This window comes from Arachis hypogaea, chromosome 20, assembly GCF_003086295.3.
Source record: "Arachis hypogaea cultivar Tifrunner chromosome 20, arahy.Tifrunner.gnm2.J5K5, whole genome shotgun sequence".
NCBI classification, from domain to species: Eukaryota; Viridiplantae; Streptophyta; class Magnoliopsida; order Fabales; family Fabaceae; genus Arachis; species Arachis hypogaea.
Genome location: NC_092055.1, coordinates 133,527,887 through 133,546,085, shown reverse-complemented (window position 1 = coordinate 133,546,085; position 18,199 = coordinate 133,527,887). Strand labels below are relative to the sequence as shown.

The window sequence follows — 18,199 nt, the reverse complement described above, 5'->3', positions numbered from 1 at the left end:
ATTAGAAAAACCAAATCAATTTTGTAATTCATGAGAAGTTATGAGAAAAATTACGTGCTTTCAAAATAGTTATTAAGTAAATTGTATAAGAGATTAAATGTGTGTTTCAAATCAAACACTTTGGTATTTAACAAATGCGTGTATAGTTTGAGTGTTTTCTATTTTTATTTATAAATTCGTAAAATTCAAATAATGTTATACATACAATTTTTTTTGTAAACTTAATCTAATTAAGTTAGTGTAGCATCAACAAAAATTATTCTCATTCTTCTCACCCGAATTTTATTATTCAACTTGGTTAAACTTGATTAAAAAAAATTATACATGTAACATTTTTCTTTTAAATTTTGGGTGAGCTATCTTATTTTTGAATTATTTGAACCAGTAAAAAATTATTATCATTTTTTATAAGAGGTATTTACAGGCAACTTCTTTTTTCATTTTTAAATGTCATAATGAAAAATGAAGTATTAAAATTTTTAGTTGTCATGCTGCCATGTAATAATCCGTAATCTATATATCTAACTAATTTAACAATTATAAATTACCACCTAGCAATAATATGTAATCTATATCGTGTTTCCCAAAGTAACTATTGATCGTGTTGAAGAGTTATTTTATCAATAAATTTGTCTTTAGTTTAGAATAACAAAATGATAATATTAACCTATGAAAACTATCCCTAAAAGGAATGACAGTTCTCCCATGAAGCTGTCAACAAGAATTACATTGAGTGGACATAAATTTGTCAACCATGAATCCATAAACCACAAGACACACTGATTGTTACTAGCAGAGATTTTGATCAGCACCAAATCAGTGAGAGAACAAAAGTGTGACTAGCCTACATTAAAATTGAGCTTCTCAAAAAACAAATAATCCCTTATCAATTATCATAAATACTACAAACTACTGAAAACTTCCTTGAGCCTTTCACAAACGGCTCTCCTGTGAAATTTTAAATTACAACTAGATACAAAGTCCTAACCAAGAAGAAAATAAGCATTATAACTCTCCCAGTTAGAATCATATCCCATCTCAGGGAATAAGCCATCAGCAACATCAGTGATCATTTTCTCATGTGAATGTAGGACTAACATATATAAGTTAGAAATTAAAGGGTTTCTAAGGAATGGATTAATGGCTCTTCCAAGCATGTCCACATCAGATAACAGCTTTTTGGCATCATTATTTCCAGACACAAGGAAAATGCAGTTTGAGAGGGCATAGAAACCAAGTAAATTTGCATACAAGGGCAAAAATGCATCTTTATGGTTACCCAAGCCTCCTAACCAAACATTACTTTCCTCTTTCCCAAGATGTTCTTCAGCATACCACACCAGTTGATGGAAGAATCTCATCCTCCATCCATGTAAATAACTCCTGAATTCATCTTTGTGGGCCCAAGACTTCAAAGTAGGTAGGCTTTCCATGTTGGAGCAACAAATTTGGCTGATCAACAGCTTCTCTTCATAATGATTGTCAATCTCCTTGTCGAAAACCTGCCTCACAAGATCTCCTTTAGGTGCTGCTACATAGCTTGCAGCATGTAATACCCATTGACAAAGGTAATCAAAGTAATCAATCCAGTGACCAAAGATGGAAGATAGGTGGTCGAAACAGAATCTTATGACCCTATCGACTTGGGTTGGAACTGATCCAGAGGGATAGCTCCTGCTTAATCCTTTTGAAGTGAAACACTTTTGAACATCTAAAGAAAGTCTCAATCTAACAGAGTCATCTTCATCCTCCAGAAGCTTGATGCATGTGAACCATGCATCCAGTACTTGATGAGCATACAAATTTGCGGCTTCATTTTTCACAAAACCAAGAGATGAAGTGCCTGAGGGAACATGGTTATTGACAACATGCGAGCCGACAAGTGCAGCCTGCTCAAGCAAACCAGATGCTATCAAGGATTCAGCAGCTGCCTTGCGCATACTTGCTGGTTCAGACGATGAACTACATTGTTTAATCATGTTACAAAAGTAAACAATGGATTCAAACAACCAGACAAGCATTTCCTCGTTATTTACAAGTTTCTCCATTCCTTCATTAAATAGAACAGAACTTGCAAATAACATGGTAATTCTCTTGGTACATACTCCCAAACAGCAAACAAGGGTTTCTCGAGTCTTTGCATGTCTTATTTGCTTGTACATAGAAACTAAATCATTCCAAAATTGAAAGAGAGTCTCAAAGTCCATTTCACCAACATAAGTTGTGCCGGTGCATTTGCCACCTCTTGCCTTTTCAAACTGCAGCAAATTCCATGCTACAAGGATCCTCAAGATGTAATATTTACATTTATGGTGTTTCTCTAATGTCAAGATCTTCACCAATGTTCCATGAAGGTTTGCTTCAGCCCAAAGCTGAAAATCCCTGATGTCCTTACTAGAAAGATCATAGACATTACCTCCAGAATCAGCTGCTTTTAGGAAATTCAGCAGCCATTTCAGTGTTGCAAGTCGAACTTCATATGCCGAGTCTGACAAGCAGTGAATCAACCTATCCAAAAGACTGGCAGAAACGTTCTCTGAGTCATGTTTATGCAACATTTTTGAACTGGGAAGAGAATGTTTCAGTGACGAATGGATTACTTCTTGCTCATCATTGGATGCTTGGAACAAACAGCTAAAATAGGAAATGGCTGCTTGTTCACGAAGTTCAGCAACTGTTGGGTCATAATATGGCAATCCATTGGCCTCTAAATCTAAGCATTCCGCAGATAATTCTAAAAGCAGGTTGCGAATGGGATAAAAATGTTTTGTTATTTGGCATGTTCTTGCGATGCTAAGCATTTGATCCAGAACCTTTAAGAATGTTTCATTAAGGATCGGGCAAGGGCAATGATTAGGCCTTGCAATAAATGACTTAGATATAAGTACTCGGATCAATTCACCAATTATATGATCTTTCTTTGAGTTATCAGCAAGATTTTTACAGTTTATATCCAACAGAGAACTCAACTGCAAGAGAATTCCATGAATGGAGTTGAAAGAAATCTTATAGGAACCATTATTTGTACATGGTTCCTTTGCAGAAGTAGCAGATTTGTCTGGGTTCTCTATGCAGGGCAACTCAGAAGCAATATTTAGAAGCACTGATCCCAATTTCTCATTTGACACCAGACTCGTTAGAGCTCTAGATGCAAGTACACGAACACGTAAGTTGCTTTGGGTTGAACATCTCCTAATCCAAGGCATGAACAGAAAAGGATCTAGATTATCTCCTGTTTCACCAGCTATTGATGAAGGCTTGAGCCTCGATAAAAGAATCAGAATAGGACACAAGCTTGGATGCAGATTGTTTCCCTGGTTCGATACCAAGTCTCCTGAAGATGCAGGGCCCAGAAACTCTGTTGCAACTTCCAGTTCATTGAACATAAATGAATGCAGTGATGGGTACCTTGGACCAAAAACAAGTTAAAAGTCAATAATTGTCAACTTTTACTGTTTAATAAAAGTAAACTATTCATACAATATCTGAAAATACATACTACTATACTAGTAATTGATGGAGCTACAACTATTGAATGTAAACCTGAACTTGAGAAAACGAACCCATAGGCCCGTGAACCCATGTTTTCATCAAAATATTTCCAGAACTAGTGTCAACATTATCTTTATTGTCAAAAAAAAATTTATAAATAAATGGCGTTCCCTCTGTTTGTCTACCTTTTATTTCATAATACCAGATTCCTTTCACATAATAACACCAAGAAGTTGGTCCCAACTGCAGTAGTTGCCATATTTGTTACTTTTGCTTCCACCGAAAAGGGTATTTTATGCTTTAGCTAACATATTTTGCAAAATAGATATTCGAAAAGTAACAAATACACCATAAAGTTCTTGCGGACTAAATAATGAAAATGATTAACTCAAAAAGTAAAAGTCCCAAAAATCTGGGGAAAAAGTAGTGAAGAGCAATAAACAAATTTTCCTCCTGTAAAAACATTAACATTAAATGGATTGAGTTGTACAGAGGAAATAGAGTGATCAGATCCAAAAGTCAAAGTCATACCTATGAAAAAACTCGAGCCCAGTTATTGCACGTCGAGCTGATTCTCGTTTATGAACATTGAGAAATCCAATCATGCGGCGAACCAAAGCGGTAAAAGCCAGGCAAGCACTATTTCTAATCTCCCAGTATTGTGAAGAGAAAGACCGAATAGACAAAATCAAAGCCTCAGCAGCAAAACCAGATGTATCGGTAGCCAAGTTAGTATCATTGAATGCAGCTCTTAGAACATTAAATGCATGTACTGTAGGAATGACACCCTCATCTCTGATCTTTGATGACACCTGGCTCACATTTCTTTCAGCAGAGTGTGCAGATTCATTTTTGTTCATTGAACCATTTGACTTGCAAGGGTCACCACTTAAGCAATCAGTTTCTATCTGATTCAGCATAGACCCACTAGCTACATCAATAAGCCACCTTAATGCTCGTGGGAGAAGCTTCTTTGGAGTTCCTTCTGGCTCGGAAAGAAATAGAGCAATAAATGCAGCAGGTATTCCAGCACTTCTTCTTAGCAAATCATCCACTGTTTGTCCTTTGGCTACAGTTCTTTGCATAAGTTGTTCCATCCAGGACTCTGTCAATCTACAAAGTCTGAAAAGGAGAGATACATTTAAGAAGTAGCAAAGATATACTATCTATGAAAACATTATTTGGTCATAATGATATAACCATCCTCAATTAAGACAAGCAAATGTAATCTATTCATGATACAGAATAAGGAACATGACAAAGCCAATAATCTTAATTACTTGTACAAGGGTATGACCTCTAACAAGATTGTAAACAACAATTTCACAACTGATTATCATACACATTTTCTACATCATGTTAACCTACGATGTTATAAGTGAATAAAATAGAAATATGATTTGAAAACCTAACTGCATCAATATTTATCAATAGAGTAAGGTAATAAAGAATCACCATAAAGCCACCAACTTGAGGCATTCATTGTAATATGTTAGTTTTAATATTTTATCTTGATAGGCCAAGCATGCTAATGATTACTAAGGTTCTAACAAATTCATTCTAATATGTTGAGTTCTCGGTGTTCACTTGACATGAACGATAAGTAAGGAATATGGACCAAAAGAATGCAACATCATAAAGTATTTAATGGAATAAATAGAACAATAAGAGTATACCTTGGGTCATTAGAGCAAAGTAAGCGATTGCAAAGAGCTGTGAACCCAGCCCTCGTCTTGTCAATTGCACCATTGTGCTTCATTTTCAATAGGACTTCTAAAAAGTGATTCCCAATTTTTTCAAGTTGTTCCAAATCAAGCACAGAATCAGATGAAAAACCAGCAGCATTAACAGAAGATTTGTCAGACTCGGATAACTCTGAAGAAGCACTACTTGGCAATGGTACCTTTCTTATGACAGTCCCCAAAAGAAGGCTCACCTGAGGAAGAAAACATAGTGAAACAACAATTGGGATCCGAAAAGAGAAATTTAAAGTTATACATCATAGAATATACAATCCTCACTCAATTCTTGTCTGAAAAGAAACAGTATTAACAAGTAAATTTTGTGTTGTTGGTATCTTCCCAGAATACTTATTAATAAATAATTAGCAATAAAATTAGAAATATATTCATGTTGTGTTAGCTTTTTCAAGAACTTGTAACTATTATAATAAAAGGAAAATAAAATTTCCCTTAAAGTTCATGTTATGTACCTCTTTCATAGCCAACCAGCAACCAACCATAACAATCTGTTCTGAAGATCTGGCAGCATGGGAGGGCTTTGAATTATTATCATTTTCAGATGAAGGCATGTGTTCATGCTCATCATCTGGTATCTCTACCAAAAGATTATCATCATCACCCATATCATCCATGTCTTCAGGAAGATACCAAGCATCTGCAGACACCACCCATAGTGACAACGAAGTTATCCGCATTATAAGCTCCAACAGCCTTTCCAACAAATTTCTCATCTCTGCTATGCTAGACAATGCCACATCAGAATTCCATTCCAATTCCTCAAAAGTATAACGTAAAGCTAGTAATACACCATGAACAAAGCTGTTCTTGCATGCTTTAGAAAGATCTTGTTCTCCGTCTCTCACAACAGCATCCAACCAATCAACCATTGATTTCATATAAAGTATCACAGGGTTCCTGAATGTACCAGACTGATTAACCTCATTTACCAATTCAGATTTTGAACTTAAATGGATGACATTAAATGAATCTTCAATTGAACAACCTAGCTCCAGTACATACTTCCTAAATATAAGCCGTAAAGTTAGAGCTCCAGCATCACTTTCCCTTACACGTGGACTGCAAACTAATTTCATAGCCCAGTCAATTACCTGCTTCAGCATGGCTTCACATGAAATTCCAGGAAGTGGGTTTGGAAAATCAAGTAATATGCGAAATGAACTCTCACGCAGCCTGTCCCAACTATCAACAATTGAGCCAACTAACAATAGAGTTGAATCAGATGAAGTCACTCCCTTACAGTAAGGATAGAGATGATTTCCTGAGAAAGAACTGTTAAAGTTCTCACTAGCTGATGGCTTCATAGACCAAGTATTTATCATAGTCAAGATGAGATCCATTGCCATCATTTTTCTCTTGTAAGGGGCAGAAGGATAGCATGAAAAAAATAAGAAACCACTCAACCACCTCATAAAGTGAAAGAGATCATCTGCTCTTTTAATTGTCAATTCCTTGTTCCCATTTGAAGAAAGAACTTTGTTACAATTATTATGCTCAAGGGGGATCCAGTTTCCTTGCTTTAGTTGTCTCTCCAGGGCTGTTCGAACCCTAGAGAAGAACTTACGAAACAAGCTGTTCCATTTCATCTGAAAAGCAGTGGAGCAACACCTCATATTCAAAGGTACAGCTTCCTTCATTAGAGTTAGCTCTAAATGAGAAAGAAGACTTGCTGTCTTCGGGTTTAAGAAAAGAGTCTCAGCAGCATCTACACGTAGTGACTCATCAACATGTGTCAATGCATTTACTAGCCACTGAACAAGGATCTTAACATGTGTACCCTTTATGCAAACAAAAGCATGTTTTTCTACTCCCATCTGTTCCTTTTCGTCAGGATTCTCACACCAATCAATATCTCCTTCAACCAAAGCAAGAGACCTAGATACCTTGAGCAATGAAACTAGAATTGCAATTCTCTGTTCAAGATTCAATTCCATATTTCCACAAACATGCTCGGGACATTGCAGTCCACTTTCATCCCCACTTGGCCCAACTGAGATGAATGAAAGCATAGGAAATATACTATCCACATCCACTTCTAGTAAAACTGGAAGTGCATAAGTATTTAAATTGGAGCGAAGTTTTGAGAATCCAGAAGCTAGTCCATAAAGAATTGGGCGAAGGCAAAGACCTCTATAGGTAGCATACCCACCTTCAATGCCATCAGTCTCCCAACATTCATCACGCAAATATTCAAGGAAACACTTGAGAAATGATGTGGCAGCACAGCAGACATCATCATCTACATATGCATGTACGGTATCAAATAGCAGGTCAGGGCTCATATTCAACATTTTCTTTGCTCCCAACCTCTTGGTTAGCAATGCTAAGGGAACATATCTTCCCTTACATCTTGACCCCAGGGAAAGAAGATCTAATGCAATCTTCTGTAAGAACTTGTTAATTTTCTCACTACCCTCTGACTTACAAAGAGATGACTGAATGTCTAAGAATAGATCAAAAATGAGATGAACTTGTTTCACTGTTTGACTTAAAGGATCTTCTAAGTTGTTCCAAATAATTCTAAGTATTCGCATGCCCATTTCCTCAGGAATAGGATCATAGTCTCCTGAAAGATCAGTAAGATTTGACAATATTGATGTTTTTATTTGTTGCAAACATATTTGCATCACAGTCAAGGCATGAAAATTGAAATGGCTATCAACAGGATTCTCGCAATACCTGCAGAGCTCAGGCAAAATCCCATCATACAATATAGTCTTGATAGTTCTTTCCTCAAAATTCTGAACCTCACAGCCACCATCCATGGACACAAAATGAGTGTTAAGCAAGTCCCTAGAAACCGCGGTAAGAATCCCTCTTATGAGACAAAGCCTACTTAGCACAACAAGACTACACATTTCATTGTAGAAATCGCCCTTACAAGGAATCTTTCCAGTGGCATTGCTAAACCCACTGCCGCAATCAACCCTGGAATTCAACACCTTTAAGTTAAAAACACCATGAATCAACACCAATCCAAGCTCCTGCGAGCTCAAGCACACCTGAAGGGCAGCACAGAGTGCCACCCCAGCAGCCACAAAGCAGTCCCGTGAGAATGCCGACGACCTCAAAACACTCAAAAGAACACTAACAACTCTCTCCACAACACCCTTACGATCACAATTCCCATCACCAGCACCATCACTGATTTCCCTAAACTTATGAGGAAACTTCTGCAGCAAGTAATACAAACAAGACAAACCCTCCTGGCACTGCTCCATGACAATAGGGGAAGGCCTAGCCCACCCATCACTGGTCTCACAAAGCACACTCTCCAAGCCACACACCACATCCCAACCCACCAACACAGCACACTCCTTCACCACATCAACCAAGTACCCCAACTTGGGCATCCCCAGCACCGACAGCACCGCCCTTGAGGCCGCAAACCGGCTCCCCTTGTTGCCGCCACCGGCAGCATAATCCTCGCAGAGTTTCTTGAAGCATCCAGCAATAAAAGGGCACCAAGTTTTCTCCTTGGCTAGCACAGAGACAAGAGTCCGGTGCAAAGGCGCGGAATTTTCTAGAAAGAGGAGCTCCAAGTAGAGTGTGGAAGCTTCTAGAAGAGCAGGGTGGTGGTGGTGGTGATGATCATCTTGAGGAAGGGATTGGAGGAGATGGGAGAAAGAGGAAGCGAGGTGTTTGGAGTGGGAGAGTTGGGAGAAGGTGGAGGAGAGGGTGGTGAGTTGGAGGAGGGTGGTGTGGAAGTTGGAGAAGAGGGGGTTGGGGAGGACGGAAGAGAGTGCGGAGAGGAAAGAGGAGGGGAAGGTGACGGCGCTGTAGGTGTAGCGGTGGCGGTGCTGAAGAGCACGCCACTTCGCCGATGACATGTTCGATGAAATGCCTCAATGAACAAGAGAATGATTGGGACAAAAAGGTAATTAGGTAAAGAGGGTTTTGTTTTGTGGGTGGTGGCGCCGCAGAGAGAGGGATTAGGGATAACCGGTCTAGGGATACGAGAGAGACTGAGAGAGACTCCAATTGGCGCCTTCACTTGTTTAATTGTTTTCTACTTTTCTTTTTCTCTTTAGTTTTTTTTCTTTTTTTTTCTAATAATAAAAAATTAGATTCTGAAAAATTTTGTAATAGATTTATAAATTCTTAAAATAAAACCAAAACTCCTGGAAAAACAAATTCTCAAAACTTATAAATTCGTCATAATTTTTTTTTAATGTTCTTGGTATTTTTGTTCGAAATATGTAAATCTATTGAAAATTTTCAAGTTTATTTATGATAATTAAATTGTATCAATTTTACGTTCAATATTTTAAAAACTAATTTGCAGTCAATATTTAATATAAAAAAATAAAACTCTTAAAAATAATAACATTAAAAATCTAATTAAAAATACTTAAAATTTAAATTTAACAAAAGTTCGTTTTTAATAAATTTTATATTAAGTTTATTTGATAATTTACTATAATATTAACTGAAATTAATTGTCACTCTATAGTGTTGCTCTCTAAGATATTATCAAATGCGTATACTATGACCAATATTTGACAACATTTAAAACAATTAGATGTAAAATCGATATTTATAAAGTTTGGGATAAAGTTGATAAAATTTAAACATTAGGAGTAAAAATGAAAAAGCTTTTAAAAGTTATAGATATAAGATTATTCGGATAGACAGTACCGTATTTTAAGTAAAGTATATCTATATCTATGTGTTATATTTTTTATAGGTTAGCATTTTATTGTTGATTTTTTAATTTCATTTTAAATTTTAAAAAATAATTATGTAATATTCTATTTTTCTAAAAAAATCATTATTTTCATTTTTATTAATTTTTATTCTTTATTACTAAATATTCAATTCTTTTTTTTTTTTTTCTTTTTGGGTACTTCTCTTCTTTTTTTTTTTTTTTTTTGCTATGTATTGTGGGAAGAAGAGACAACAACTGTTAGAAAAACTCAACAAAAATTTAAACAAGAACCTGTTTAACAGCGGAATTACCAAAAATAATTTTTTCACAACCTGTGCAATTAAATAGGCAATACTAAAAATACTCCAAGCAGCAAATATAATGGCAGAAATTAAATAATTAGATACCAGAATTTTAACATGAAAAAACTTTCAAAAGAGAGACAAAAAACTTACGGGACCTAGCCCAGAAAAATTTTTCACTATCAAAATAATGGGTATACAATTAGTCTTCCTAGTAACACTAGGGTATCTCAACAATCAACAAGATACATATGAAATCAACATAAACTCTCCACAAAGTGGGTATCTCAAATCAGACAAAAGAGAAGGCAATACAACTAACAAATTATATCCTAATGTTCATCTCTACACCAGGAATAACGTACTAAAATTTCATAAGAAATTGAGCGAGTTTACCGATTCAATCGAAGCACATTGTAACTGCCATTTTCCCTAATTTTTCTTCCTCTCCCTCGATGCCGAAGCAAGGCTTCATTTTTCTTTTCATTCAAAAAATAATGAATCTTCTTTCTCTTTCTCTCTTTCTCGTGGCTTTTGCCACTTTCTTTCTTTCTTTATTTTTTTAAGTTGTGTGGGCCCCACTTGAGATTGGGAATCCACCAACAAATCTTTCCCTCACCAATTCAAGTGGAGATAGGCTGCTTTACCAAATCCGCCTTCTCTTTGCAGGAATCAAACTTCACTGCAGGTAAATTCTTAGTCATCATATCTGAACCATTATCATCAGTATGGATCTTCTCAAGTGCATATGATTTTATCTCAAGCGCTTGACGTATCCAATGCTACCTCACCTCTATGTGCTTCGATCTAGAATGAAATGTCGGATACTTGCTGAGATGGATAACACTTTGACTGTCACAGAATAACACAAACTTCTCTTGATTGATGCCTAACTCTTGTAAAAATTTCTTCATCCACAAAAGTTCCTTAGAAGCTTCAACAAAAGCAATGTATTCTGCCTCTATAGTAGACAAAGCAACACATTTTTGAAGTCGAGATTGCCATGACACAGCTCCCCCTGCAAAAGTCATCATATAACCAGAAGTAGATTTTCTTGAATCAAGATCCTCGGTCATATCCGCATCTGTGTAACCATCTAACACATGTTGGCCACTCCCAAAGCATAAACAAACTCTGGAAGTACCATTAAGGTATCTGAGAATCCACTTTACTGCTTGCCAGTGTTCCTTGCTAGGATTAGAGAGAAACCGACTATCCAACAGCATGAGCAATATCTGGCCTGGTACAAACCATAGCATACATCAAACTACCAACTGTAGATGCATATGAAATCTTCTTCATTTCTGCTTTCTCTTTCTCACTTGTAGGACATTGCTGCGAACTCAATTTGAAATTACTAGCAAGTGGAGTACTAACAGGTTTGGAATTACTCATGCGAAACCTCTCTAAAATCTTCTCAATGTACTTTTGCTGCAACAACCACAGTTTTTCATTCTTCCTGTCACGAGTGATACTCATGCCAAGAATTTTTTTTGCAGGACCCAAATCCTTCATAGCAAAGGATCTGTTCAAGTCTTTCTTAAGACTTTCAATTTTCTTAGTGTCATGACCAACAATCAACATGTTATCAACATAAAGCACGAGAATTATAAAATCACCATCAGAAAATTTCTTAACATACACACAATGATCAGAAGAAGTCTTACTATACCCATGACCTTCCATGAAGGAATCAAACTTTGTGTACCACTATCTTGGCGCTTGCTTCAACCCATATACGCTCTTCTTCAACTTGTATACAATGTGCTCCTTTCCTTTAACCTCGAAACCCTCTGATTGCTCCATATAAATTTCTTTTTCTATGTCATCATGAAGGAATGCAGTCTTCACATTAAGCTGCTCAACCTCTAAATTCAAACTAGCTGTCAATCCAAGCACAACTCGAATAGAGGACATCTTAACAACTGGACAGAAAATTTCTTCAAAAATCAATACCTTTCTTTTGCTCAAAGCCTTTCACAACCAATCGAGTTTTGTACCTTGGTCGTGAGACATTTTCATCCGCTTTCAATTTGAACACCCATTTATTCTTGAATGCTCTCTTATCCTTCGGTAACTTTACCAATTCAAACATATGATTCTCATGCAAGGATTTCATTTCTTCTTGCATGGCCTTCAACCAATCTTTCTTATGCTCATCAGACATAGCTTCCTGATAGTTCTCTGGCTCTCCAGTCTCAGTGTTCATCACATACTCATGAGGAGAGTATCTCTGAGAAGGATGACATTCTCTAGTAGATCTTCTCAATTCAGGCTCAACTGGTGATTCAGGTGGAACTTCAACATCTCGTAAAATTTCTGCATCTAGCACCTCAGGTTGAGGTGTAGGTTCATCATGCAAACAATCACCATCATTATCAACTTGTGCATCTCTCCCATCAACAGGAGGTCTAGTGGAAGGACCAGGTTCATCATTAGCAGAACATCTAATAGTTATTGTTGGCTTATCTATCTTTTCAAGATCTTCAATAGTTTAGTTTTCAAGAAAAATCACATCTCAACTTCTAATTATCTTCTTACTCACTGGATCCCATAATCTGTAACCAAAGTCTTCGTGACCATAACCCATGAAGATACACTACTTTGACTTTCCATCCAATTTGGACCTTTTATCTCTTGAAATGTGAACAAAAGCTCTGCAGCCAAACACTCGTAAGTGACTATAGGAGACATCTTTTCCTCTCCAAACTTTCTCTAGAACATCACCATTTAGTGGAACTGAAAGAGAAAGGTTGATCAAATCTACTACAATCCTCATCGCTTCACCCCAAAAGGATTTAGGCAACTTTGCATGAGAGAGCATACACCTGACTCTATCATTGATAGTGCGATTCATTCTCTCTGCAACTCCATTATGTTGAGGAGTCTTTGGAACCATCTTCACAAGCTTGATCCAATGTCCTTTACAATACTCTTCAAACGGACCCCTATATTCACCACTATTATCTGCTCAAACACATTTCAGTTTCCTTCCTGTTTCTCTTTCAATACTTGCATGAAAGTGTTTGAAGATACCGAGCACCTGGTCTTTAGATTTCAAAACAAAATCCTACATTTTTCGAGAATAATCATCCATAAAAGTAATAAAGTATGATGCACCACCTAGTGTCTTAGCATATATAGTGCAAACATCAGTATGAACTAAATCTAGAACATGTGATCTCCTATGAGGTCCAGAATTATGAAATGATACTCTAGCATGCTTTCCAACAAAACAATGAGTACAAGTAATTAAAGTTGTACCTTTCACTGGAAGTGAGTGTTTCTTGGCTAAGACGCTTAGTGCTTTCTCGCTCAAGTGACCAAGACGTATATGCCACAAAGAAGAGGAATCATCAGCTACATTTATCTCTTCTTTGCACAACTTTGCTTGCAATCCGTAGAGAGTAGTGAGACTATTGTCTTCTTTAGCAACAATGAGAGCCTTTTTGGTAATTTTGCATTTTTCACTACCAAAGGAAGTGCAATACCCCTCTTGATCCAATGCCTTCACTGAAATAAGATTGAACCGCATATCTGGCACATGCCTAATATTCTTCAACTGCAACTTGCATCCAATGTTGGTTTCAAGCCACATATCACCCATACCAATGATATCACTCACTCTTTTATCTCCTAATTTGATCTTGCCAAAATTTCCAGTAGTATAGAAAGTGAAAAATTCACGCCTCGGAGTGACATGACATGAGGCACCAAAGTCCATAATCCAAGTGGAATCATCACAGACAAGATTCATATAATTTTCATCATATGTGATAAGAACATCTTCATAAACAATAGCAGCAGTTTCTTTATTACTATCTTTACCTTTGTCTTCATTTCTTTCCCTTGATTGTTCTCTTTTCAAGAACCTACAATACCTCTTGATATGCCCCGACTTGCCACAATGGTGACAAATGAACTCCTTTCTTGGCTTGTACTTTCCTCTTGACTTGCTTCGACTATCTGACTTGTTAGAACTGTAAGGTTTTTAACTTTGACTTCTCCCCCGTGACTCTAAAACAAGTGCTTCTGACTGGGAGGAGGCATTAATCAAACCTCGCTCTCTTCTTCTGGCTTCTTCATTCAACATGCTCTCTTTAACCATTGTTAATGTCAACTTTTCTTTTGGAGTTGAGTTAGTCACTGTCACAACCAGAACTTTCCAACTATCAGGCAAAGAGCTCAACAACAACAAAACTTGCAATTCATCATTCAAAGTGATTTTATTATTTGTCAGTTGGTTCACCATCTCCTGAAAAGTGCTCAATTGCTCCGGCATTGATTTACCTTCAATATACTTCATATTGACAAGCTTCCTAATCAAGAATGCTTTGTTTTGCACATTCTTCCTCTCATATAACTCCTTCAATTTATTTCACATCTTTTCGGCATTCGTTTCGGTATCAACATGAGGATACACGCTAAGATCAAGTCATTGCCTTATCAAAGCAACTGTCTTCCAATTCAGCTTCTTCCATTCAGCATCGGATTTAGTACCTTTGGATTTATCCCCCTCCACATGATCATACAAGTCATTGCTATACAACATATCTTCCATGAAGATCTTCCAAATTGAATAATTTTGGGAATTCAATTTGACCATATTCGGTCCATGAGTATTTTTCTCCATTTAATTAGCACATAAACAACCAAAGCTCTAGATACCACTTTGTTGGAAAAACTCAACAAGGTTCAAACAAGAACCTGTCTAACAGCAGAAGCACCAAAAATAATTTTTCCACAACATGTACGATTAAATAGGCAATACCAAAGATACTCCAAGCAGCAAATATAATGGCAGAAATTAAATAATCAGACACCAGAATTTTAACGTAGGAAAACTCCCAAAAGAAGGACAAAAACCCACGGGACCTAGTCCAGTAAAATCTTCTACTATCAAAATAATGGGTACACAATCAGTCTTCTTAGTAGCACTAAGGCATCTCAACAATCAACAAGATACATTATCAAAACTGATGGAATCAATATAAACTCTCCACAAAGTGGGTATCTCAAATCAGACAAAAGAGAAGGCAATACAACTAGCAAGTTATATCCTAATGTTGATCTCTACACCAAGAATAACATACTAAAATTTCCTAAGAAATGGAACGAATTTACCGATTCAATCGAAACACATTGTAACTGCCTTTTTCTCCAATTTTTCTTCTTCTCCCTTGACGCAGAAGCAGGGCTTCGTTTTTCTTTTCGTTAAAAAAAGAATAAATCTTCTTTCTCTCTCTCACTTGAGATTGGAGACCCACCAACAACAACCATATTCCTTCTCACATAAAATAAGGTATGACATTATGACACTGTGATGCTTTGGTATCATTAATTTTTTTCTTATTCTCAGTTTTTTACCCTTCGAATGTATACCATATCATTCATATTGAATTTTTTTTTTTGGTCTCATATTGAATTGTATATGATGTTGTGACTTTATCTCCAATTTTTTTTCAAAAAAAAAAAACAGAGAAAATTACTAATTTAGATTTTGAATAACAATTTGTTGAAATTAGGAAATAATTTAATATTAATAATGACAAACATATATTTTTGGTTAAGTTTAAAAATCTAAAAGTTTATTTGATGTATATCTTTTTGTTGAAGGTCTAAGCTTGTGTATGAAATCCAAATGCTAACAAATTCATCAACTTGGTTTAGTTTTAATGGAAATTTCTTAGAATTGCTACTAAAGTTTTACCCAATAATGACAAAGCAAATCAAAGGGAGAATGGTTCACTTTTTTATGGAACTAAAACCATTTACCAAAAAAGCATTGGAGGAAAAATTTAAATTAATGGAGGCAAAGTCAAACCAAAAGCTTCTTGTAGTTCAGAAGCAAAATAAGTACTATAGCAATGTCATTATTGTACAAGTCAAATGACTTGTTGAAGGTCCATTTTTTCACCCATTACCATTTGGAAAAGAAGAAAAAAATGGTGATTACTTTTTTCTGTTATAAATCAAAGGCCAAAAATAAAATTTGGGGTCAAAACATAATATTAAGAGTGTTGATTTGACAAACACATTGAAGGTCTCATAACCATGACTTTGCTACTGATCATCTTACCTTTGCGCCACTCTACTCTGATTTTCAACCCTGATTTTCTGTTTCAATTTTTCGGGAGAAGAAGAAGAACTCAGCTGGTTCAATGCTTAATGAGTTGACTCTTTTCACAAGAGGTATTACCTCATACAAAACGGAGTAATCAATCAAAGATTGAGGCAAGGAGAGAGAACACCTAAAGTTCTGAGATAACCTAACACACTCTTCACTCAAAATTTAAAATTTTGGAAGCAATGCACCTATACTAAAGGGAGCATTCTACTAAGATGGATGGCAATATTTGAGAATTTTGAAATCGGATTATGCTTATAGTTTTTAAGTTGTTTTACTTCTTCTCCTTCGTGTTTCTCTAATATTATGATTCTTCAGTTTTATTTTTCTTTATTTCAATCAATGGAAAAAGGCATAAATGTGAGAATTTAGAAAAAATCACTGAGAAAAAAGAAAAAGAGAGTTAGCTTGGAGAAAAAGTAAAAAATTATGTCAATCTCTTTTGTAATTATTTTTTGTTTTGTTTCCTTGAACCTAAAAAGTATCATTTGCTAAGTTGGGTGAGCACTTAGTGTTGATAGTCTAGAGAGTAAACCTGGTCAAATCAAGCTTAGTTAGAAGTTTGGTTTGTCCCTGATTGGATTAGGAAGAATCATTGAGAATTGGTGAATATAATCTTTGAAAAGATAGTGAAAATTTTACCATAGTTGTGGTGTAAACTAGATATAAGTCACATTATATAAAATAGTTAAAACAGGATACATGACTGTATACTTCTCTCTTCTCTATTCTATTTTCATTCATTTCATTATGAGACAAAATTAAATTGTCTTGTGCATGATTCACATCACACATACAACAAAATCTTTTTTTGGTGGTAAAATTTAAAAGAAGTTAAAAAAATCATAAATTTAACCTTTTTTTTTAGGTCATTAAAAATCTTTACAGTTCTTTAAACATTTTGTTTGTTATTAATGAATATTAATTTTAATTTTTTATAAAAGGGTACGGAATAAAATATAGGTATCTTAAAATATGTTCAACGAACTGCAAAATTTTATCATATTTTAAATAAAAAAGTTCATATGTACACATTCTTTCTATATATATATATATATATATATATATATATATCATGTTTTAATATTATGTAAATCATGACACATTTTTTTTTGTGACTGAAAAAGAAAAATAACCAAACATAAAAGAAAAGAAAAAACAAAGTCCTAAAGGACTAAAAAAATGTAGAATGGTCTCGTTGAATACTCAACTTAAACTCCTTCCAAGGCACTGATAGCTCGACATGCGAAGAGTGTGATCTCATCGCCGTCTTTGCCATGGTGTCCGCTATAGTGTTTGCATATCTCAAGATCAAGCAAAAATCAACACGCCACTTTCAAGCCATGATATAGATGACTTTAAGTACCAAAGGATCTACACAACTAGCAGTGTCATGAGAATCTAGGGGTGTCAAAAATCCCCAGGCAGCGGGGATCCCCGCGGGGACCACCCCGAACAGGGCCCCGATGGCGGGGAATTTTCCCTGCGGGGACGGGAATGGGGGACAAAATTCCCCTGAAGTAGATGCGGGGACCCGAGCAGGGATCCCCGTCCCCGTCCCCGTATTCCCCACAATCCTCGAATATATTAAATTACTTAAATACCCTTAAGAATTTAGTTTTTATTTTGGTTTTTTAGTCATTTCACTTTACATATATATATATTGAAAAGTGAAAATCCTAATTTCTTCTCTTCCCAGAATCCCAATTCGCAGAGGCATAGAGCGCCGCGCATTGCAGCTCCCTCACCCTGCTCCAGTGCTCCTCGCGAAACCCTTCTTCCCACAGAGGCATCCACCCTGCTCCAGTGCTCCTCGCGAAACCCATCTTCCCAGAGGCATAGAGCGCCGTGCATTGCAACTCCCTCACCC

General features: G+C 36.1%; 1 protein-coding gene across 2 annotated transcripts; it reads right to left on the bottom strand.

Annotated features, from left to right (window-relative positions):
- Positions 1-744: 744 nt before the first annotated feature.
- On the bottom strand, positions 745-9,252 carry LOC112782322 (uncharacterized). Of its 2 annotated transcripts, XM_025824671.3 has the most exons (5): positions 7,932-9,231; positions 5,705-7,818; positions 5,169-5,428; positions 4,024-4,614; positions 745-3,408 (listed from the first exon to the last, which is right to left on the bottom strand). In XM_025824671.3, exons 1-5 carry the CDS (start codon positions 8,011-8,013, stop codon positions 984-986), a joined length of 5,472 nt encoding a protein of 1,823 aa, XP_025680456.1. In that variant the 5' UTR covers positions 8,014-9,231; the 3' UTR covers positions 745-983. The 2 variants fall into 2 exon arrangements, with proteins under 2 accessions (XP_025680456.1, XP_025680455.1); XM_025824670.3 differs by having other exon boundaries at positions 5,705-9,252.
- Between the last annotated feature and the right edge of the window lie 8,947 nt (positions 9,253-18,199).